This window comes from Protobothrops mucrosquamatus, unplaced genomic scaffold, assembly GCF_001527695.2.
Source record: "Protobothrops mucrosquamatus isolate PMUCROS unplaced genomic scaffold, P.Mucros_1.0 scaffold2802, whole genome shotgun sequence".
In the NCBI taxonomy this organism is placed as follows: Eukaryota; Metazoa; Chordata; class Lepidosauria; order Squamata; family Viperidae; genus Protobothrops; species Protobothrops mucrosquamatus.
Genome location: NW_015388837.1, coordinates 27,738 through 52,746, shown reverse-complemented (window position 1 = coordinate 52,746; position 25,009 = coordinate 27,738). Strand labels below are relative to the sequence as shown.

General features: G+C 47.4%; 1 protein-coding gene across 1 annotated transcript; it reads right to left on the bottom strand.

Moving 5' to 3' along the window:
• Positions 1 to 4,658: 4,658 nt before the first annotated feature.
• On the bottom strand, positions 4,659 to 24,697 carry LOC107296430 (zinc finger protein 345-like). Its single transcript, XM_029286062.1, has 5 exons — positions 23,855 to 24,697; positions 19,690 to 19,786; positions 17,929 to 18,960; positions 7,523 to 7,527; positions 4,659 to 5,126 (listed from the first exon to the last, which is right to left on the bottom strand). Exons 1-5 carry the CDS (start codon positions 24,695 to 24,697, stop codon positions 4,659 to 4,661), a joined length of 2,445 nt encoding a protein of 814 aa, XP_029141895.1.
• Positions 24,698 to 25,009: the final 312 nt, after the last annotated feature.

Below are 25,009 nucleotides of genomic sequence, written 5' to 3'. Positions count from 1 at the left end.
AAATGTGTGTAGGTCACCAAGCTGCTTTCATAAGAAAGGACGCGAAATTCTTGATTTTGTGCATTTTGACATGATCACCCAGCCTTCTGTGTTCACTGCCTCCCAAAGAACAGAAAATAAGACTTAGCAAACAACGTATTCTTGTATTTTTGGGGGGATAGGGGTAGGGGTGGGGTGGAGTTCAGCCATGTAATATCCTCTTTCCTATAAAATGGAGGCAGCCAAAAATGCCGGTTTTTAATTGGAAGTGGTGAAATCTTAAGGCACATAAAAAGAGGGAAATCATGTGGGGGCTGGACACGTCCAGATGTGATGTCACAAAGGCACCGTCCAATAAGAGATAGTGAGCTTTGTCTAGGCCTGGTTCTCTTGTAACCCCTGCAGGATGTCACATCAGCCAATACTGCAACCAGTTTTGGTCACCATGCTACAAAAAAGATGTTGAGACTTTGGAAAAAATTCAGAGAAGAGCAACTAAGATGATCAAAAGCCCGGAGACCAAAACATATGAAGAATGGCTGCAGGACTTGGGTTTGGCTAGTGACCAGGGGTAGGCAACCTTGGCTCTTTTATGACTCGTGGACTTCAACTCCCAGAATTCCTGAGTCAGCATGGCTCAGCTTGGAAACCTCTCCCTTTCCCCTCAGCATGGCTGGCTCAGGGATTCTGGGAGTTGAAGTCCACGAGTCATAAAAGAGCCAAGGTTGCCTACCCCTGAGCTAGTCTAAAGAAAAGAAGAAATAGGGGTGATTCCAGTATTTGAGGGGCTGCCACAAAGAAGAGGGGGGGTCACGTTATTCTCCAAGGCATCAGAGGGCAGGACAAGAAACAATGGTTGGAAACTGATCAAAGAGAGAAGCAACCTGGAATTAAGGAGAAACTTCCTGACAGGACAACTAACCAGTGGAAGAGCTTTGCCTTCAGAAATCGTGGGTGCTCCATCACTGGATATTTTTAAGGAAGAGACTAGATCAGTGATGGCGAACCTTTTCGAGACCGAGTGCCCAAACTGCAACCCAAAACCCACTTATGTATCGTCGGGTGCCGGGTGGATGTGGCCCATTGGGTGGGCATGGCCCATTGGGTGGGTGTGGCTGCGGTGGTAACAGCAGACTGGGTGGGACTAAAAAGTTCAATCAATTCCAACTTTGTGAGATCTTTTTTTTCCCGTGAGAAGTTGAAATTGACTGATTGATTGAACCTTTTTTTTTTTGTACACGGCGGCGGAGGCCTAAAGCGTAAAGGTTTTATAAAACCCAGCTGAAGGCCTAGGACTGGGGCGACGGCGCGCGTGCCACCTCTGGCACCCGTGCCATAGGTTCGCCACCACTGGACTAGATAGTCACTTGTCTGAAATGGTATAGGTTCTCCTGCTTGAGCAGGGGGCTGGTCTAGAAGACCTCCAAGGTCCCTTCCAGCTCTGTTCTATCTTAGAATTTTGGTTTCAAAAAAAGGGCAAGGAATCATCACTATGAGTGACATCCTGGGGAAATTTTAAGACAGGTCCCTTTATATAAACGTTTCTCCCAGGCTTAGACAAAGCTTACGAATTCAGAGTTGCATTGTGATGGTTTGGAAAAACCAAGGAAGAAACTGCTGGAGAGAGAGAGAGAGAAGACACGAATTGGAATCATGGTTAGGAAAGGGAACTTTGAGACAAGGCATCTATTGGGGAAATGTCTTTCCTCCTTTATAAATGGGGAAAGGTCTTCCATTTGGGACATGTAAGTAGTACCACTACCAAGCCTTTTTTTTGGTCCTTTCCAGGATATTAAAAAAAAACTTTTGAGAATGCAAAGGTGGACCATGTCTTGGTAACGGCAACACCCTCCCCTGTCCACCAGGCGACAACCAAAGAGAAAAGACTATTGTTAATAAGGTCACCGTAGGCAGCAAAATATTAAATAATAGAGGGGGGAGGGAATTGGTAAAAAAAGGAGGGAAAATTAAGAGTAGGAATTGCTCGCGGTTTTGAAATGCCTTTGGAGTAGACCAGGGGTAGGCAACCTTGGCTCTTTTATGACTCGTGGACTTCAACTCCCAGAATTCCTGAGCCAGCATGGCTCAGCTTGGAAACCTCTCCCTTTTCCCTCAGCATGGCTGGCTCAGGAATTCTGGGAGTTGAAGTCCACGAGTCATAAAAGAGCTAAGGCGGCCTACCCCCTGGAGTAGACGTTTGAAATGGAAACAAATTGCTCTGTTTAAGAACAAAATGGGCGCTGGAAGGAAGTGACTGTGAAGGAGAATTCAAAGAAATACTGAAAAATACCGTAAAAGTGTAGGAAGTAGCAGTTCAGACTGGACTGTTTCTCCATTAGAATGGTTTACCTTTCCTGAACATTAGACACAGTTTAAGATGGGCTGTTTTGCGTCCGTTACTTTGAATAAAGTGTTTCTAAAATGCGGTATGGAACAAGAATGGGGCAGCTGTAGAAGAGGGAGACTCAGAAAACTGACAGTTTTATGGATGTTCCCGAAGAGGACAAAAGCTTCGGTGTTACGTTATATCGTTATATCGCCTTGTCTTTCTGCAAAGGAAGAACGATATGCAACTAAAATCAGACTCCCCTTGCCGTGCCCCTTGAATAGGAAAGAAAAATCTCTTTACACTTTGCCAAAATTAAAGAAGTGTAACTTCTTCGTACATTTCTTGTAAGTATGAAAAAATGATAATAAAATATATATCTATACAAAAGTTAAGTGTTGGGTGCTTGAGACCTTGCCCATCGTTTGGAAGAAATTTCATCCAAATTTATTTCAGGAAAGCCAAAGCAGAACTTTTCAAATGCTATTCGGCCCGCTGAGATGATTGCCGCGGTTTTAATATCTTTATAGAGAACTGAATCAGGATTGAAACCTAAATTCAGGCATAAATTTCCTCAGGTTGTCCACTTTCATCTACTGATTATTTTGTTTAAAAACATCTATACTGGTATTCCTCAACGTGTGATGGGAACTGAGCCTGGGATTATGGTTGTAAGTCATCACTGTCATACATTGAGGCATTATACCAGGGGTAGTCAACCTTGGCTCTTTTATGACTCCTGGACTTCAACTCCCAGAATTCCTGAGCCAGCTTAGCTGGCTCAGGAATTCTGGGAGTTGAAGTCCACGAGTCATAAAAGAGCCAAGGTTGACTACCCCTGCATTATACGATTAATTCTAAAATTACGACTTTTTACAATAGTTTTTTCCTCAAAGTTTATTCAGCAAAAGTTAAAATAGAAAATACCAACATATTTTTCAAAAAAAGGTGGACAAAAGAAGAAAAAAAACACAACAAACATTAAAGTGTCTTTAAAAAAAGACTAACACATATACACATGTCTTCCCTAGTTGAGTGGTGATTAATATTATACGTTAGTTTCCCATCAGTTGTGAAACAGGCCAAACGAATTTTAAACTACTAAACTATTAAATCTGTTTATGATTCTTATGACAGTTGTTAAGCAATTGCCATGGCTATCGCGCAAATCTATTTTCTCCTATGGTGGTTTGCAGGTTTTTTGCCAAAAACCAGAAATAAAACACCAGAAACCAGCAGAAAATGTTGCAAATTATGGTTATAATAATAATAATAATAATACTAATAATAAAGTTGGAAGGGACCTTGGAGGTCATCTAGTCCAACCCCCTGCTCAGGCAGGAAACCCTACACCATTTCGGACAGATGGCTGTCCAGTCTCTTCTTAAATGGACATTGCAAACAGCCATAAAGGTGAGCCAGTTGCCAGGCATGCAAAATGCAATCATGTGGACTGCAGGACGTGTGTTGTAACCATGGTAACTCCGAAAATGGATCGTAAGTAGCTCTGGGGAGGTCCATTGTAACTTTGAACAGTTTTTAAGCCACCAGTTGTAAGTCGAGGGCTATTTGCACAGCTGCCCATTTTATATCAAATTTTGGGTAGTTCCCAGCCAACAATTATTCTAATAAACCATTATTGCCTGGATTCACACAACATATTGAGCCATGATGCTGGTTTACACCTAAAGCGGCTGGATTTCGCAGTTACGCTAACATCAACTTAAAACCAAGGCTAACACAATAGGTGTTAGCCTGCTGTGTGAAAACAGACATAGAATGTGTTTGACTCTCTGAAAAGGGTGGAATAAGAAGAGTCATTCAAGCATATCCTCTTAGGGAAAAAATGAAGAGGAATGGAGCAATAAAAAAACGATAAACTTCCTCAAAATATTGTTTCTCCATCTGCTTACATAGGATCCTATTGAATGAATCCATTTTCCAGGGTAGTACAATTTAGGAGCACATGTGTGACCAAAATGAGTGGTGAAGTTGTTGGAGAGATAGGAAAAGGAACATTTCAAACACAAATCCACATTTCTCTAAAGTACAGTGATGTTTTATTGTTAATAAAACATGGTTTTCAGGTAAGTAATCTCTGTTGATTTCTAATACTTTAGCTTGACAAATTTTACAGGCCTTTTAATACAAATATTTCTATACAAAACACCTAGCTATCTATATGCAAAGTGTTGTTGTTTTTTTTACAGTTCCTTAATTTTCACTCACATTGATATCTGTATCAATGTGTCAAGCTAAAGTTGAAACTCTGCAGATAAATATTGAGCTGGAAGAGAGTAAGAGACAGACGAGCTTGGCATTTTTCTCTCCCATCAAAATTATCTGAGGGTATCTAAACTTTGTCTCCAACGTGGGTCCACATGTGGGCCACAAGATTTGAGCTGGATCCGAAACCTTTCCCACAATCAACACATGAATAAGGCCTCTCCCCTGTGTGGTGTCTCTGGTGGACGGTGAGATGTGATTTTTGTTTGAAGCGTTTCCCACATTCGGAGCACTGAAAGGGCCTGACTCCCGTGTGGGTCCGCTCGTGGGTGTTGAGGTTGGAGCTCACACTGAAGCCTTTGCCGCAGTGCGCGCACACGTAGGGTTTTTCGCCCGTGTGAGTCCGCCGGTGGCTGGTCAGGTGCTGCTTCTGGGTGAAACTCTTCCCACAGTCCAGGCATTTGTAGGGTTTGTGGCCGGTGTGGATTCGCACGTGCGCAGCGAGGTCCGAAGTCACACAGAAGTTTTTGCCACATTCCGGGCACTTAAACAGATTCTCTCCGGTGTGGATCCGTTGGTGCCGGATGAGGTGTGACTTCCCACTGAAGGTCTTTCCACAATCGGAACAGATCAAGGCTTTCACGCGCATGTCGACGCACTGGTGCCCGTTGAGGTGCGCGCTTGAGCTGAAGATCTTCCCACACTCGAAGCACCGGGAGGGCTGCTCGCCCGAGCGCACCCTCTGGTGGGCCAGGAGCTGGGAGTTCTGGCAAAACGATGTCCCGCGTTTTTCGACAGCTGGGGATCGACCAGCCCTGCACGGGTCCGAGTGGGTGCTGATGCTCTTCTCATTACACAGGTCCTGAGGCAGCTTTTCTCCCCTGTGGCTTCTGAGGTGACTGGTGAAACCGCTGGGGTGGCGGAAGCGTTTCCCGCACTCGGAGCATCTGTAAGGCTTCTCTCTGGAGTGGCTTTTGGAAGGAAGAGCAAAGACCGAGATCTCACCACCCCTTTGACCGCCATACGAGCAGGAATGGAGTTTTCCGGTCGTCTGGATGAGGCCTCCGTGAGTTACGGGGCTGGATCTCAAAATATACCCGAAACCTTTGTGTCCTTTTTTTCCTGGCTGCTTTCTTTTTGGGGAAATAGAATCTGGGGTCCAGCTCAAGGACTTCCCATCCAGAGGATGTAAATCGGGTTCTTTGCCCCTGCGGACTCCGTCTTTTCTTTTACAGGAATCGTTTTTCCAAGAAGGAATGGCATCGCCTTCTCGTTGCTTCGCTTCAGGCTGACTTACGGAAATCTCTCCGCTGGGCTGACACGAGGAACGGTTTTCAGCAGCCAGTCCTTGGCATTCGACGGGATCAGCCAGTTCCAGGTGTGGGTTCCTTTCCCCCACATCCCGAAGGCACCCAGCTGGAAAATATACAACAAAGCATCACACTCGGAAAGCAAAAAAAATAATAACAATAACAGCAAGAAATTGAGAAGACAAGAGTAATTGCTGAATTGTTTACAGCAGGGGTTCCCAACCGGGGGCGCGAGACTATATTCCAGGGGGTGCAAAAACTTGCGTTTTTCAAAATTATAGTGTATATTTTGTATATAGTGCATAATTGCTGTTATTTCCAACTTTTGTAAGGGGTGCGAGAATATATCAGAAGGGTTCTAGGGGTACGGGGTATAGAAAAGGTTGAGAGCCACTGGTTTAGAGGAAGTCCTTGATTTAAGATCAGTCGCTTAATGACGATTTGCAGTTACGATAGTCCTCCACAGAGTTACTTGCAACCCAACATAAAGTTCCAATGGCTGCCCCCCCCCCCAGTCACGTTTGCTGTGTCCTGCAGTCACCTGACCACAATTTACAATATTTGGGGTTTTTTTTTTGCCGGAAACCAGTGTTTATTTCCAGTTTATGGCAAAAGACACCCACTGTGGCCAATGGATTTGCTTAACAACCGCCAAAAGAGGTCATAAAACCGGGCCCATCTGTCAGATGCCCATCGTCGCTTTCTTTGAGCTCGCTAGCAACTGCCATCACCAAAGGGGAGGGCGCATTTGGGAGAGGAGGAGGAGTGCTGGAGGTGTGAAAGGACGCTGTGGGAATTTGGCGGAGTACGGACACTAATGGGAACCAGACCGGATGCCGAACCGAGCCATCTGCCTGCCTTCAAGGACGCCGGCCCTGAGAAAGGAACGGATGGCGGCGTCTGAGGCCCCGCTTTCCCAAAACATCAGAACAGACCCTGATTGGACGACTCCCACAGGGGGGAGGGTTTTGGACATTGGGAATCGCTTTCAGTATATGACTTTCGCCCGGTTTTTCTCCAGAGCTTGCCCCGCTCACGCTACACTCACCATCTCTAGTAAAAGTACCTTTTCTCTAACACCTATGGAGTCAGGGGCCGTTCTTTCTTAGGGAGCGGGCTGTGGCCAGTCTGACAGGCCCAGTTGTTGCTTAACGAATGCCGTTACTGTGACTGTCATTCCAGGTTTAATTACCATCTTAAGTCAAGGACTACAGGTAATCCTCAAGTTACGACAGTTCACTTAGGGACAGGCACCGGGCCTGTGGATACGCGCCTTGCGAAGATCGAGCGAGCCTTCGGTCTCTTGGCCTTCAGTGCGTTCGCATGGAACAGAGGCCTAAAACAGGGCTTTTCAACCAGTGGTACGGGTACCACCTGTGGTACATTTGCATCTGGCAGGTGGTAGGCGACCATCCTAGAAAAGTAGCAGGGGAGGGGAATGAGCTGAACCGGTGGTAGCATCGCACAAGCCTGAGCGAGAGATGGCTGGAGCTGCAGGGCTGTCAGGGCTCAGCAGAAGCGCCAGGATCAGTGCCGCTTTCCAGCTGATCGGTGCTTCTTCGGGGCTGTCAGGGCTCAGTGGAAGCGCCAGGATCAGTGTCAGGCTCCAGCTGGAGCTCGGCGCTGATCCTGGTGCTTCTGCTGAGCTCAGAAGAAGCACCAATCAGCTGGAAAGCAGCACTGATTCTGGGGCTTCTGCTGAACCCAGAAGAAGCGCCGATCAGCTGGAATGTTGCAGCATCTCCAGGGTCTTGTGATTTACATTCAGATGCTTGGCAACTGATTCATATTTATGACGGTCACAGTGTCCCAGGGTCATGTGAAGTGACCAAAACCTGCTGCAACCACCCAGCAGACGGGGGGGAATAAAAACCAAATACCCCCACACACCCCACCCCCACTGCCAATCCTCAACAGAAATGCTCACAACAATGAAAACCTCGGACAGGAGGAAGAGCGCCGACGGGCGCTGTCTTGCTCGGCTGTGGCTTGGGGGGCACTTTTTCAGTGCCATTGTAACTTCGAACAGTCACTAAGCGAACTGTTGTAAGTCGAGGACTACCTGTACTTTATCACTTTTTTCCTTTTTTTTTTTTTTGTCAAGTTTTTGACACCTTGCTAGGCGACTGGTGGTACTCAGATGTTGCCATATCCTAAAAGTGGTACAATGGGTGAAAAGGTTGAAAAGCCTTGGCCTAAAGTACCGTGACATCAGACGAGATCAGTAGCGTGAGACCTCGCGCTACTGATCTCGTGTGATCTCGCGGTACTTTAGGCCTCTGTTCTGTGCAAACGGAGGCCTGGACGAGTTTTGCGGCAAAAGGCTTGGCAAACAGAGGGAAGGCCTGAAGCACCGAAGCCTTCCCTCCGTTTGCAGAGCCTTTTGCCATCTTTGCAAAAAAGCCTTCGCCACCAAGAACGGAGGCCGGGAGGGGCACGGGCGTCCCTCCGGGCCTCCGTTCACGGCAGCAAAGGCCTTTCCTCAATTTACATGATTCATTCCTACGAATCCTCGGGTTACAAATGTAATTGACAGGCTCCGTTACATTCGTAACTCGAGGATTACCTGTCCCTGTAATTTGTAAGACTGCAGAACTGCCCTTGAGATGAAAAAGTGGGATATTACAGTGCTGTGTATAGCCGTTTGCAAAGAACAACCATGGATGCTGGTGGCACAAAGATATGACTAATAAATAAAGAAAACCGCCAGCAAGATTAGCAAAACTGTTTAAAAAACATGTCAGATAGATGTTGGAAATGCAAACATAAGTCAGGTACTTATTACCATGTTTGGTGGACATGTGCCAAAGCAAAGAGTTATTGGAAAAAAAATACATATGTGGCTAGAAAAGATGTTGGGAAAATATGTAGATTTTAAACCTGAACTTTTTTTATTAGGTATAATGCCAGAAAAGACTGATAAACAAAGCACATATTTGATTTTACATGTAAAACAGCGGAAGAATTATATTCGCGCAGTATTGGAAAAATGAAGAAATACCATCAGAGGAAGGAATAATTAAAAAAAAAATACTAGAATGTGCGGAGATGGATAGACCGACTTTGAGGTTGAAAGAAAAAAAAGAAACGGAATATTATCAGAGTACAGAGTACAGAAAGAGTACAGAGAAAAGCAACAAAGATGATGAGGGGACTGGAGGCTAAAACATATGAGGAACGGTTGCTGGAATTGGGTATGTCTAGTTTAATGAAGAGAAGGACGAGGGGGGACATGATAGCAGTGTTCCAATATCTCGGGGGCTGCCACAAAGAAGAAGGAGTCAAGCTATTCTCCAAGGCGCCTGAAGGCAGGACAAGAAGCAATGGGTGGAAAATAATCAAGGAGAGAAGCAACCTAGAACTAAGGAGAAACTTCCTGACAGTTAGAACAATTAACCAGTGGAACAACCTGCCTCCAGAAACGGTGAATGCTCCAACACTGGAGGTTTTTAAGAAGAGACTGGACAGCCATTTGTCTGAAATGGTATAGGGTTTCCTGCCTGAGCAGGGGGTTGGACTAGATGACCTCCAAGGTCCCTTCCAACTTTATTATTATAATTATTATTATCAAACTTGGGACTTATTTTATCAATGGCTAGAGGAAAGAATAAAGGATTAGGAATTAAATTTGTATTAGTGAATGTACACTCAGACAGCACGTTTGTTGAACAAGTACTATTGAATGTATAAAAAAAAATCAATAAAAATCTTATATATATAAAAAAAAGAATGTGAACAATACAAAAAAACAAAGTGCTCACCCATAATGCCAACGTCCCTGGTATCTTCTTGTGTGGGCTGGTTGTACAATTGTTGGGGACTGGTATCCAGCAGGTCACTTGGTCCTTCTGCGAGATTACTGGATACTTCAGAGAACAGCTTCTGGAAACAAAAGGATCCTGATCAATCAGGTCGAAGGGACGGGGGTAGAACGGTAAGCAGGGAGGCTGTTATAAGCTTTCCAGCTTCAGTCTTAATTTAGGATCAGATTATAGGATCTCCCCAGAGCCAGGCTGTGGCTGTGTCCGGAAGGCACCTCTTGATCCAGCCAAAGGTCCAGCCCAGGGGTAGGCAACCTTGGCTCTTTTATGACTGGTGGACTTCAACTCCCAGAATTCCTGAGCCAGCCACGCTGAGGGGAAAGGGAGAGGTTTCCAAGCTGAGCCATGTTGGCTCAGGAATTCTGGGAGTTGAAGTCCACAAGCCATAAAAGAGCCAAGGTGGCCTACCCCTGGTCCAGCCCATATTGCAGGGGTTCCTAAACCCCAAGCCATGGCCTGTTCAGAACTGGGCCAAAGAAAGGCAGGCCAGCGTGCAGGCGCAGGTGCGTCTCAACTTGCGTGAGTGGCAGGCCAGTGTGTGCACCCGCATGCCCATGTAGCTCAACTTGCAGTCGAACTATGTGTGCATGTGTGTGTGCATGTGTGTGTGCATGTGTGTGTGCACAGGCCCGCCGCTTGCGTGGCCCAGTTCTCTTCTCCACTCCACCACCACCCCCAGCCAGGCCGCCAAGCCACAAAGGTTGGGGATCGTTGCCATATTGTATTCAGAAGTGCAACAATATTTGGAAATGACCTTGGCGCAGGGGTAGGCAACCTTGGCTCTTTTATGACTGGTGGACTTCAACTCCCAGAATTCCTGAGCCAGCCATGCTGAGGGGAAAGGGAGAGGTTTCCAAGCTGAGCCATGCTGGCTCAGGAATTCTGGGAGTTGAAGTCCACGAGTCATAAAAGAGCCGAGGTGGCCTATCCCTGATCTTGGGGGACTGGGTGAACAAAATCATGTCCAGGGTCAGATAAGAGGGAGCCTAGCCTGCACCTGCAAAATGGGTGGGGCAAGAGGTTCGGAAGGGACCCTCCATAGTTTGTCAGGCTGTAAAGGAGACTGCACAAAAATTGTACTTTCAGACTTGAAATTTTTTTATTAATTTAAAGTAGTGTTAGTTTATCCAGGTGGCGCTTCCTGTCTGGCCTGCCTCTTAAAGCTGACAGGAAGGTTGCAGGCTTTATCCCTTAGTAAGGAAAAGAGGAAAGATGCATTGCCTGTCGGGTGCACCATTTTTGCCGAGTCTCCTTGGTTTTTGTACAGCATACAGGTGGTCCTCGACTTACAACAGTTCATTCAGTGACCGTTCCAAGTTACAACGGTACTGAAAAAAGGGACTTATGATCATTTTTCACACTCAACAACCGTTGCAGCATTCCCCCCGTAATCACCTGATCAAAATTCAGACCCTTGGCAACTGACTCATATTTATGACGGTCGCAGTGTCCTGGTGTCCCCTGATCCCCTTTTCTAAGCTTCTGACAAGCAAAATCAATGGGGAAGCCAGATTCACTTAACAGCCGTGTTACTAACTTAACAACCGCAGGGATTCACTTAACAAGTGTGGCAAGAAAGGTTGTAAAATGGGGCAAAACAGCTGTCTTGGCTTACTAACAGGAATACTGTGGTCGTAAGTCAAGGATTGCCTGTAGTAAGGATAGAGCTTCTCAGTGGCAGGCCAGGGTTAAACAGAGGACCTGTGGTTTACAGGTAAATGGAATTCACACAAAATAACAGAAACCAAAACCTCAAGAGGACTAGGAGCATGGGAAGCAGGAGTAGGCCATACTCCATCAATACATCTTCTACCAGCGCCTATTATTCTATCAGGCCTCCAAAAGTCACAAGCAGGGGCTTCTTTTCGTTCCCCTCCCTGCCTGCCAGGGGCTGAACCCAGGACCCTCGGCATTCAATACGAGATCTGCATCCCGAGGCTGACTCCTCCCCACTCCTTCAAACCGCCCCTCAAAGGCAGCCTGATGTCCTCACCTGCTCCGGCCTCCGTAAGAACTCCTCGGCTAAGGCCACTGCTTGGAGGCAGGTGTCCGGCTCTTCGCCTCTCACCCAGCCCTGGAGCCCCGGGGGCAGGATGGCCACAAACTGCTCCAGCACCACCAGCTCCAGCATCTGCTCCTTGGTACTCCTCTCGGGCTGCAACCAACGCCTGCAAAGTCCGGAGAGTCGCTGGTAAACCTCTTTCGGTTCCTTGGCCTCGTGGAAGAGGAATCCGCGGAAAAGCTGGCGCTGTCCTTCCGGGCCGAGGACCTCCTCCTTCACCGGCCTGGATGCTCCACAGGATCCAAGGCTCTCGTGCACCTGTGGTGTTGCAGACCCGGGATCAGGAGACACCAGTTGGATCTCTCTTGGAGGGCTGGGCAGAACCAGCATCCTTTGCTCTCTTGAAGACCACTGACCACCAGCAGGCGGTTCCCCAACAGGAGAGTTCGCAGCATCCCTCTCTGTTTGTGGGCATTCATGCGGCAGGAGAAAAACCTGCTCCACTTTGATAAGTCCCAGGGGACTCCAGCAGTTGCGCGTCTCCTCAGCCGGTTCCTCTTTGACCCAGCGTTGTGTGCTAGCATCCTGGGACGAGGGACCCAAAGGGACTTCCATCTCTTCCGCAGCCATTGCCGCCTACTAAGAAATCAAGGACAGAAAAAGTCATTTCCTCAAATCTGGCAATGTTACATTTCGGAGCCCAGTCACCCAGAAGAGTTCGGGATTCACCATTCAACCTCAGAGCAGCGTCGTTCTGTGTGACAACAAGGCCCAGCCTCATAACCAAAATTTTTAAGGGATGTGGTCATATAGCTCCAAACAACTGACCACACTGGCACACGAGACGCTTATGAGCTAAGGAGGATAGCACAATTAAATCCTTCTGGTGATGTTACCTAGTTTGGCAACGAAACATTCAGAAACTATATTGAAACAAGCTTGGAGAACAAGCCACAGCCAAAATCTATAAATCCTAGTTCACACTCCTCAACCAAGATCCCATCACATATCGAACCCCAAATCCTGGCTTACATGTAGAATAGGAATAGGAATAGGAATAGGAACAGAATAGAATATATAGAATATAGAATAGGAGTATAGAATAGAATAGAACAGAATAGAATAGAATATAGCATAGAATAGAAAATAGAAAATAGAAAACAGAATAACAACAACAACAACAACAACAACAATAATAATAATAATAAAGTTGGAAGTGACCTTGGAGGTCATCTAGTCCAACCCCCTGCTCAGGCAGGAAACCCTGTACCATTTCAGACAAATGGCTATCCAGTCTCTTCTTAATAGAATAGAATAGACTAGACTAGACTAGAATAGAATAGAATAGAATAGAAGTATAGGATAGGATAGAATAGGAATATAGAATATAGAATAGAATAGAATAGAATAGAAGTATAGGATAGGATAGAATAGGAATATAGAATATAGAATAGAATATAGAATATAAAGAATAGAATAGAATAGAAGTTAGAAGGGACCTTTGAAGTTTTCTAGTCCAGCCCCTGCTCAAGCAGGAGAACCTATATACCATCTCAGACAAGTGACTGCATTCCCATCACAAGCTGAGCTATAAACTGTATTTACAAACCCCAGTCGGTGGAGTTCACACGGGCTAAACTATAGTATAAACCAGTGTTTCTCAACCTTGACAATTTTAAGGCATGTGGACTTCAACTCCCAGAATTCCACAGCCAGCGATGCTGGCTGTGGAATTCTGGGAGTTGAAGTCCACATGCCTTAAAATTGTCAAGGTTGAGAAACACTGGTATAAACCACGGTTGATTCACCCCTGGGATTCAGCGCCGGTGCCCTCCCAACTACCTGAACCAACCAGCAGAGCTGCAGTCCCGCCTGAACTCGTCCTGGGACTCCAGAGGGAGGGTCGCCCCGCCAACTTTTTCGCACTGCTGGAAAATACCGAAAAGACGAAGCTCCCCCCCCCCGCTTCCCCTCCCGCCAAAAAAAGGGGGTACGCGATCCCCACTGCCGGGAACGCCGCACGCGTGCAGCATTTGCAACCGGGCGCTCGCGTGCCCCGAAGGAGCGATCAATGCCGTGGGCGGAGCCAGGAAGTTGCTTAACGACTCGGAGGCTGAGCTCCCGCTTCCCGGCTTCTCTAGGACTCCCGACTCGGATGTTTAACCCTTCCAGTCCCTGATCTGATTCCTGGAGTTTTTCGAGGCACGTCCGTGTAGTTAGTTGTTTCATTCATTCATTCATTCATTCGCTCATTCATCCATGCTCCATCACTGGAGGCTTTTAAGAAGAGACTAGACAGACGCTTGTCTGGAATGGGTACAGGGTCTCCTGCGTGAGCAGGGGGTTGGGCTAGACTAGATGACCTCTAAGGTCCCTTCCAACTCTTATTCATTTTTTCCCCCGCCATCCACTCGAACTAGACTGTAATGCTTCTCTGTGTCATACATGTATGCTTGAGCGTGTGAATATATGTCTAATGGTATTTTTTGGAGAGCTGAATGCAATGACATTTCATCTTAATGTATGCTGATTAGTGTACATTTAAAGTGACAATAAAGATTCTAATTCTAATTCTATTCCTTAGTATAATATACTGCCAAATCCCAGGGGAATCTCAGAGGGTTGCCCAAGCTTATACTGATAAGACATCCATGGGAAGAATTCAATACAGGTAGTCCTCAATTTACGGCCAGAATTTCTGTTGCCAAGCAAGCCAGTTGTTAAGTTAATTTTGCCCCATTTTACGACCATTTCTGCCACAGTTATTAAGTGAATCATTGCTGCTATTAAGTTAGCAACATAGTTGTTAAGTCAGTGGTTCTCAACCTGTGGGTCGGGACCCCATTTGGGGTCGATCGGCCATTTCACGGGGGTCACCAAGCAAGGCTGTCCGCCATTTTTTTTGTCCGCCATTTTTTTTGTCCACCATTTTTTCCCCTTTTCCGGCGGGTGCCTTACCTCCCTTGGGCTGGGCCAGCTGGTGGTCGGCCTACTCCGTCTCTGCCGCTTGCCAGCTATGCCTTGGCCAGCGCAGTGGGCGGAACCACGCATGTGCGGCGCTCCCGGGCAGGGAAAGTTGACTTACGACCGGTTTAGTCCTCGACTTACGACTGGTTTAGTCCTCGACTTACGACCGGTTGGGGTCGCGGCATTAAGAAGGTTGAGAACCACTGTGTTAAGTGAATCGGGCTTCCCCATTGACTTTGCTGATCAAAGACTCTAGAAAGACTGGACAGCCATTAGTCCGAAATGGTATAGGGTTTCCTGCCTGAGCAGGGGGGTGGACTAGATGACTTCCAAGGTCCCTTCTAACATTATTATTATCATTATTATTATTATCATTATTATCATTATCATTATTATTTTTATTTATTTATTTATTTATTATGTTCCAGGCGTTTCTTTTTCTGGACATGCCAACTGGACAGTTGACACTCACTTGACACACCCACACCTGAAGCCCTTATAAACAGAGGAACACGGACACTGATATCCCCTAAACTCCGCTGAAGATGTTACCTAGCCTGGAAGCAATAGGAGAGAAGGTTAACGATGGTACAGGTAGTCCTGGATGTACGATCACAATTGCCCTCCAAATTTCTTGTTACTAAGAGAGACAGTTCTGAGGTGTTTGGCCCTCTTTCTTGCCACAGCTGTTAAGTGAATCACTGCAGTAATATGGCGGTCAAGAGAAGCTGGCTTCCCCATTGACTTTGCTTGGTGATCACATGACTCCGGGACGCTGCAACCGTCGTAAATATGAGCCAGTGGCCAAGCATCCGAATTTTGATCAGGTGACTCTGGGGATGCTGCAATAGTGGTTTCCAATAGTGGCGACTATCTCTAGCTCTGATGTAGGATGAGGGCGAAGATTCGTTCTCTGAGCTTGTCGGAGAGAAGCAACCTAGAACTAAGGAGAAACTTCCTGACAGTTAGAACAATTAACCAGTGGAACAACCTGCCTCCAGAAGCGGTGAATCCTCCAACACTGGAAGTTTTTAAGAAGAGACTGGACAGCCATTTGTCTGAAATGGTACAGGGTTTCCTGCCTGAGCAGGGGGTTGGACTAGATGACCTCCAAGGTCCCTTCCAACTTATTATTATTATTATTATTATTATTATTATTATTACCATTTGAGTACCTCCAGGTGGCCTCAAGGACTCTCTAAAAGAAGGCAAATGACCAGCTGTCTGCAAAGGAGTATAAATCCTTCCATTCCCCACCATCCAGTCAGAGCTGAAGAAGCTTCTTGGATGAGAAGCCAAACGTCTTCAAAGAAAAAACAAGAAAGTCCAGTTGCCGCTTGAAAAAAGCACCTTTGGGACAACCACGATGTGGATGACTGAGAATCTCCATAGATACTCTCTCATCTTGTTTTTTTTTTTCATATGGGAAATCATGATTTAAATAACAGCACCAGTGTCAGAAACAGCTCTTTAATGAGTTTTACTCAGTTAATTGTTCAAAACATATCATTATAAAAGGGAGGGGGAAGCAAGTGGCAAGCTGGGACAGACCGTGCACTTAAAGGAAAAACTTTTTCTCAAAGTATTAAAAATAAAAGTACAGATGATGATTAGAAACCATCATTTGAGCAGAACAGAAAACCACGAATGCTTGGTTTTAAACAATAGATTTTAAATGCCTTATTTTGGCCTTCCTAATAACTTAATTAAGTACTTCCAGAAAAAAAAATCACATTGTGTAGATAAAGTAGAAGCCAGGTACTATATCATTTCTATATACGATTGTAAACAGGAAATCTCTTTTAAGATTTATCACATAAAGGGTCCTAGAGCAGTGTTTTTCAACCTTGGCAATTTTAAGTTGCGTGGACTTCAATTCCCAAAATTCCCCAGCCAGCCCTGCTGGGGAATTCTGGGAGTTGAAGCCCACATAATTTAAAACTATCAAGGTTGAAAAATACTGCCCTAGGGCAGGGGTAAGCAATCTTGGCTCTTTTATGACTCGTGGACTTCAACTCCCAGAATTCCTGAGCCAGCCATGCTGAGGGGAAAGGGAGAGGTTTCCAAGCTGAGCCATGCTGGCTCAGGAATTCTGGGAGTTGAAGTCCACAAGTCATGAAGGGGCCAAAGTTGCCCTCATGCTGGCTCAGGAATTCTGGGAGTTGAAGTCCACGAGTCATGAAGGGGCCAAAGTTTCCCTCATGCTGGCTCAGGAATTCTGGGAGTTGAAGTCCACGAGTCATAAAAGAGCCAAGGTTGCCTACCCCTGCCCTAGGGTGATCCAAGAAAGAAAATGCTAAAGTTTCCTGCTCAATCTTCAAGGGATTACCAACCAGATTTACAAATCTGGAAAGATTACCCAGTATCCCACCTGAGCACCAACGTAGACAAATGAAGGAATCTTTAGTCCGATGTTTTAAGAGCTATATCCCCCACTTCCTTTTTAAGGAAAAACGGAAGTCTGAATCAAGATCTCCCTTGATAGGGAGAAAGCCTATTAAGTGTCAGCCAGCCGAGGGTCCTTATACAAGGACGTAAGCGCCTTAAGACAAAAATGTACCCCCTCCCCCCCAAAACACCGTACGAAAATAACAAAATCATATTCATAATTCCGTATCAAAGGAGCAAAAATTCCTGATGTAAACATTAGATTGTTTTCCCAAGTGGAAGGGACAAGTGTTTGTGCGTTTGTTTTTTTTGTTTTTAAAAAAATAGCCCATAAACCTTTTGACACTTGGTTGTAGAAAAGGGATCTCCAAACTTGGCAACTTTTAAGACTTTTGTGGACTTTCAATTCCTAGAATTCAACTTGTGGACTTCAACTCCCAGAATTCCCCAGCCATACTAGGGAAGTCCACAAAGTCTTACAAGTTTGGAGACCCCTGTTGTAGAAGAAAAACGAGGAAAAACAGCTGAAGGGACAACCAATAGTTTCACAAAGGGCTGGATGGCGCTTCCAAAGGCTTTAGGTTTTCTAATGAAAAGATGCCCTTTATGGGTGATTTCCAAGAATTACTCAAAATCTCAAGTTTGTTCTGGGTGGTCTCCTTTCCCTTTGCCACACACCCCTGCCCTCCCCCCTCTATTCGTTCCTAATTCCCAGTTCGCTGTTTGTTTTCTCGTGAGCAGGACCTTCTAGTGTGTCCCCCGCCAAAATCTTTTCGCTTTTCTCTCCCGTGTGAACCGTGTAATGCCGGTGAAGTTCTGATTTTGACCGGAAGTTCTTCCCGCAGTTGGTACACAGGAACGGCTTGACCCCCGTGTGAGTCCGCTGGTGCGAAATGAGGTTCGAGTTACGGTTGAAGCTTTTCCCGCAATCCAGGCAGACGTACGGTTTTTCCCCCGTGTGGATCTTCTGGTGCCTGGTGAGACTGGTGCTGTCGCAGAAACTTTTCCCGCAGTCCGAACAGATATACGGGGTGCCCCCGGTGTGGACCCGCTGGTGCCGAATGAGACTCATGTTAGAGTAGTAGCTCTTCCCGCACTCGGCGCACTCAAACGGCTTCACACCGGTGTGGGTTTTCTGGTGCGTGATTAGGTTGGAGCTCCAGCGAAACCCTTTCCCACATTCCAAGCATGTGTAAGGCATCTCCCCGGTGTGGATCCTCTGGTGGAGCGTCAGATCCGCCTTCCGGCAAAAGTTTTTCCCGCAGTCGGCACAGTGGTAGGGTTTTTCTCCCGTGTGGATCCTCTGGTGGATTCGAAGCTCCGATCGTTCGCAGAAGCTGACGCCGCATTCCGGACACTTGTACGGCTTCTCCCCCTTGTGGATGATGGAGTGCCTAATCAAGTGCGACTTCACCCGGAAATTTTTCCCGCAATCCAGGCACTGGTAGGCCTTCTCCCCGGCGTGGATTCTCTGGTGAATTGTGAGGCCCGAGCTCTGGCAGAAACATTTGCCGCAATCCAGACATTTGTACGGTTTTTCTCCGGTGTGGATTCTCTGGTGTCTAACCAGACTGGTGCTGTAATTAAAACTCTTCCCGCAATCCGGACATTTATAAGGCATGTTCCCTGTGTGGGTCACCTGAAATTCAATGATATCTGAGTTACGGTCAGCTACTCCGGCAGCCTCGCTCTTCACTTGATGGATTCTCTTCAGATCTGTGTTTTCTCCGACAATCTCAGCGCCCTCACCAAGAATGGCCTTCCCGATGTTCTTCTCTGGAGAATGCTCTCCTTCAAATCCCTTCCAAATTCTGGGAACGTCTTGCAGATCACCGCTCTGGGAATCCTTCGCGCCCAAGTTCCCTTTCACTATTCCATTGGTGCCTTCTCCTGAAACTTCTGGTGGATCGGTGGCTTTATTGGCGCTCCTCAAGGATTCACCTGAGGAAAAGAATAAGAGAAAGGGGAAAATCCAGCATATCCATTTGGCTTCACACTTCCAAGCTATTCACCAGAACCTTAAACTCAACTTTCTGGAAATCAGATGCCCACTTTGGCTACATTTCAATGTTGGAGAACTCTAGGCTTATTCACCTATATCAAAGGTCTCAAAACTTGGCAACTTTAAGACTTGTGGACTTCAACTCCCAGAATTCCCCAGACAGAACAACTGGCTGGGGAATTCTGAGTTGAAAGTCTTTCAAGTTGCAAGTTTGGATGCCCCTAGCCCAGGGCTAGGCAACCTTGGCTCTTTTATGACTCATGGACTTCAACTCCCAGAATTCCTGAGCCAACATGGCTCAGCTAGGAAACCTCTCCCTTTCCCCTCAGCATAGCTGACTCAGGAATTGTGGGAGTTGAAGTCCACGAGTCATAGAACAGCCAAGGTTGCCTACCCCTGCCCTAGCCTATATGATATGTGTTCTTTGGGCCCAAGATGGTAGTTTTTTCATCTGAGGAATGCTTTGGTGAATTTTATGATGGAGCTTTGCAAGGACCAAAAACAAAAATACAGACCAAAAGAGAGGCAGCCTAGTTAAAAAACCTGATTGCACTTCTACAACAAAGGTATATTCAATCCAGCTCCCCTTGGGCAAATCCAGACAGAGTTAGGGCATCCTTCATGCTTTGCCAGTGAAAAAGATGAAGCTTCCCCATCAAATAACTTACCTTGGATGGGGGAAAGTCCATTGTCATCTCCCTGTTGACAAGCCAAGGACTCCTGCTTGGACCCAGAAAAATTCAGGGCTGGCTCTTTCTTTGACACCTGCCATAGAAAAGAAAATGCTAAGATCAAAGAAGCAGAGAGGACTTAAAGGACATCTAGCTGGCCCCCTTGTTGGGTAGGAAGCCCCCTCCTCTATTCCCACCACCCTGTCATGGTTCCGACAGATGAAACTCTTCAAAGAACTTCGAGGCATTGTTTACCTTAAAGAATCTTTATTTGAGAAGCATAGCATCGGCATTAACACAGTCGAAGCCAAAAATTGAATTCCCCTCCCCTGAGCACATAGTATCAAAGCACAATTCCCTCCTCCAATTAACAATCATAAATCACATTCTCCAATTAGTTTGAAATGCAGGCTTTCCCTCTTGTTCTCCAACCCAATTCTTATCATCTCTTATTTCAATAACCTTGGTTCACACACTAGATCCAATATTGTTATGTCTAGCTAAACTCTCATGCACATTCCTCCCCCCAGCATCATCTAACTCTAACTCTAACTCTAAAAGTAAAACATAAGGAGAAAATGGTTGCATCTCCAACTGTTGTCAAAGCAAAAACATCCGATGTTAGCAGCGTTGACACGCCCATTATCACAGAGCCTGCAAAAAACTCCTTCCTTGTCCAACTATTTTCCAAAACACCAAAAGGCAAGACAAGAAGCAATGGATGGGAACTAACCAAGGAGAGAAGCAACCTAGAATTAAGGAGAAAATTCCTAAGGGTTAGAGCAGACGTGTCAAACTCGCAACGTCACGTCGCGTGATGTATCGGAGCTTTTTTCCCATTGCTGGCAATGGGATGGGCGCGGTTTCCTGATGATGCGTCTGGCCCACGGGCCGGCAGTTTGACACCCCTGGGTTAGAGCAATCAAACAATGGAACAGCTTTGCCTTCAAAAGTTGTGGAGGCTTTTAAGAAGAGACTGGACAGCCAGTTGTCTGAAATGGTTTAGTGCAGGGGTAGGCAACCGTGGCTCTTTTATGACTCGTGGACTTCAACTCCCAGAATTCCTGAGTCAGCCATGCTGAGGGGAAAGGGAGAGGTTTCCAAGCTGAGTCATGGCTGGCTCAGGAATTCTGGGAGTTAAAGTCCACGAGTCATAAAAGAGCCAAGGTTGCCTACCCCTGGTATAGGGTCTGCTGCTTGAGCAAGGGGTTGGACTAGAAGACCTCCAAGGTCCCTTCCAGCTCTATTATTCTACGTTCTATGGTCCTCCTGTAAAACAGGAGTCTACAGGGACTCCTCTACTTACAACAATTGAGCCCCAAATTTCCACGGCTAAGCAAAGCAATTGTTAAATGAGTTTTGCCCCATTTTGTGATCATTCTTGTCACAGTTTTAAGCGAATCTCTGCAGTTAAGTCAGTGACACGGTTGTTAAGTGAATCCGGGTCCCCCCTTGACTTCACTTGTCAGAAGGTCACAAAAGGGGATCACAGGACCCCGGGACACTGCAACCGTCATAAATACATGCCAGTTGCCAAGCGTCCGAATTTTGATCACGTGACCAGGGCGGATGCTGCCATGGTCGTAAGTGTGAAAAACGGTTATAAGTCACTTTTTTCAGTGCTGTTGTAACTTTGGTCACTAAACAAATTGTTGTAAGTCGAGGACTATGTGCACACTCACACCCCTTTTCCAAAGTCCAATGCACCATCCTAATGCACCAAATTCATTTGGGGCAGGGGTAGGCAACCTTGGCTCTTTTATGACTCGTGGACTTCAACTCCCAGAATTCCCCAGCCAGCATGGCTGCCTAGCCCAGGGGTAGGCAACCTTGGCTCTTTTATGACTCGTGGACTTCAACTCCCAGAATTCCTGAGCCAACATGGCTCAGCTTGGAAACCTCCCCCTTTCCCCTCAGCACGGCTGGCTCAGGAATTCTGGGAGTTGAAGTCCACAAGTCATAAAAGAGCCAAGGTGGCCTACCCCTGATTTGCGGGGAAGCCAGCACTGAGTTTGGGATCCATACCCGTCATTTCCATTCTCCAGAATGACGTCACTCAAAGGGTTTTGTGGGCAGAAACCAGGGCTCTGCCATATTTATTTTTTTTAAGTCAAAGAACAAAGACAAACCAGAAGCCAGACAAGGGAACAGGCAGGCTCTTAATATCCCGCACCTGATGCCCACTGTGAGGATTGGGGATGATGGATCTTATTCTGCTTCCACTACAGAGCTATATGGCACTGCTCAAACATGACTTATGTGGATCTGCCCTCTCCAACAAAATGATGGAGAAAAGCAAAGTCTTACATTTAGGCAGGGAAAACCAAACACACAAATACAGACTGGGCGAGATCTGGCTTAAAAACAGTAACTGTGAGAGGGACCTTGGAGTCTTAGTGGACGATCACTTAACCATGAGCCAGCAGTGTCCAGCAGCAGCAGCCAAAAAAGCTAATACAATCCAGGGTTGTATAAACAGAGGCACAGAATCAAGATCACGCAAGGTATTATTACCGCTTTATAAAACCCTAGTAAGACCACACCTGGAATACTGCAGCCAATTTTGGTCACCATATCACAAAAAAGATGTTGAGAGTTTGGAAAAAATTAAAGAGAAGAGCAACTAAGATGATCAAAGGCCTGGAGACTAAACATACGAAGAACGGCTGCAGGACTTGGGTTTGGCTAGTCTAAAGAAAAGAAGAAACAGGGGAGACACAATAGTGTTGCAGTATCTGAGGGGCTGCCACTAGGCAGAGGGGGCCAGGTTGTTCACCAAAGCACCAGAGGGCAGGACGACTTTGTTACCAATCTTTGACATAGTTCCTCTCTTCGTTGGACCTTAATTCCTCTTTGAAGAACTGTCACTCCTGTTAGTTGGTCACCTTATCGAACGGAGGTCTTTAGCACCCGCGAGGTAGTGACCTCTAAAAGTTCTCTTCTGACCTGTCAATGGACAGACTCTACCATATCCAGTCACCACCGCTTGGATACCGTGGCGTGCCAGAGGCGGCACTCAGAGCCCTCTCTGTGGGCACGCACACCATGCCCCGGAGATGGCAACCGTCCCTCTTCAACCAGCTGCCCACTAAATCGCGAGGTCCCACATGGCCAGATGCATCCCAGCACCCATGTGCTCGCTGGCCTCTGTGTGCAGGGGCTGATGGTGTCAGGCAGCAGCCGCCCCGGCCCCTGCCTCACCTTTCCCTGTGACAATGGCACTCCCGCCCTGCCTCGCCTCACCCCGCAGGACGAGCCTCCTGCCCACCGCCCCACCTGCCAGAGACCCCCTGGATCTCCCCCAACTCTGCCCAGCCCCCACCGGCGTCCCTCCCCACGAGCAACATCGAGGTGATCACGCCCACCTTGGCCACACCCACCCAACCTGCCATGACCACCACAGCCACGCCCACCCAGTGGGCCACGCCCACCTGGCACCCAGCGATAAATAAGTGGGTTTTGGGTTGCAGTTTGGGCACTCGGTCTCTAAAAGGTTCACCATCACTGGTATAGGTCAGTGGTGGCGAATTTATGGCACGGGTGCCAGAGGCGGCACTCAGAACCCTCTCTGTGGGCACGCGCGCCGTCGCCCCAGTCCTAGGCCTTCAGCTGGGTTTTATAAAACCTTTTCACTTTAGGCCTCCGCCGCTGTGTACAAAAAAAAGAGGTTCAATCAATCAGTCAATTTCAATTTCTCGGGGGAAAAAAAAAAGATCTTGCAAAGTTGGAATTGATTGATTGAACTTTTTAGTCCCACCCAGTCTGCTGTTACCACCGCAGCCACACCCACCCAATGGGCCACACCCACCCAATGGGCCACACCCACCCGGCAGCCGACGATGCATAAGTGGGCTTTGGGTTGCAGTTTGGCCACTCGGTCTCTAAAAGGTTCGCCATCACTGGTATAGGTTCTCCTGCTTAAGCATCATTTTACTTCCGGCTTCTGGCAATAAACGCCCATGGCGAACAACGGGTTCGCTTAACAAACAGGGCAGGCTCAATTCTGATCATAAGTCAAAGACTACCTGTGCTGGCTAGGGAATTCTGGGAGTTGAAGTCCTTACTACCTTAAAGTTGCCGCGGTTGAGAGAGGCCGGTCTAAGCAATTCTAGGTAGGGCCGCACCCTCCGATTCCTCATCCCAAACCACGCGTCCTTCTCACCTGCTCACCCAGCATCTCACGTACCCATTCCTTCTGCTGGAAGCCCTCGGCCAGAGCCACTGCCTGGGCACAGGTTTGGGGGCAACCCTCCACCACCCAACTCTGGATCTCCGGGGGCAGGATGGTCAGGAACTGCTCCAGGACCAGCAGCTCCAGGATCTGCTCCTTGGTGTGCCTCTCCGGCTTCAGCCACCGGCAGCAGAGGAACCAGAGGCGGCTGCAGGCCTCACGGGGACCCCTAGCCTCCTGGTAGAGGAACTGGCGGAAGTGCTGGCGCTGAATCTCCAGGACGACAGTCTCTGCCTCCGGAAACCATTCTTTCAACGGCTCGGAGGATTTCAGGTCTCGGTGGGGCCCTTGGGATTCCCCGCCGAAATCGGGCTGGGTTTGGGTCGCCCGTTCTTCTGTGAAGCGCCGGGTGTCTCTGGCCTTCATCTGCCCAGAGGCCGGAAGTATTGCTGAAGAGGCCTGGAGAGACGAGCTCAGCTCTTGTAGGCTTGAGCACCCAAGTCCAGGAGTCACCACCGTCTTAAGGAAGTCTTTCCACTGAGTGTCCTCAGAAAGGGGAAAGCCCTCCAGGTCCAACTCTTCTTTAATCAAGTCTCTTGGAGACCTTATCAGAAAAGCCCTGGTGCTTCCAGTCTGGGAGGCCCCAGCGCGTTCCCTGCCCTTCGCTCCTGCCCTGGAATCTGAGGTCTCTTCCCATCCTGCCATCTCCTCCTCGGCGGGCACGTCTGTCTCTTCTCCCTGCTCCTCCGTTTCCACGTCCAAGGTCACCTCTGGCTTTGGCCTGGCCTGGATCGCGGGGCCCAAATCCAACAGGGCTCCCTCCTCCATCGCCATCCTGGACAAGGTTAACGGCCAACCATCAGCCTGCCTTCCGAAGCGTCTCGGCGTGTCTTTCCGGCTGACAGGAAATAGCAAGGTAAGAAGTAGTCAGAAGTAGGCGCCTTGCCCAACGCCAAGAAGCTTCTTTCTGAAAAGAGATTGGAGGGGGGACAGAAATTAGAACGAGAAGGAAACTACAGGTTGTCAAGGTTGAATTGCTAAGATGGTTGCTAACCTGTGTTGCTGTTCAACTTGCCGTAGAAACAGGGGGGGGAGGAGAGCTTGGGAAAGAAACGGGAGTTTCAAGAAGCCATCCATGGACCGTGA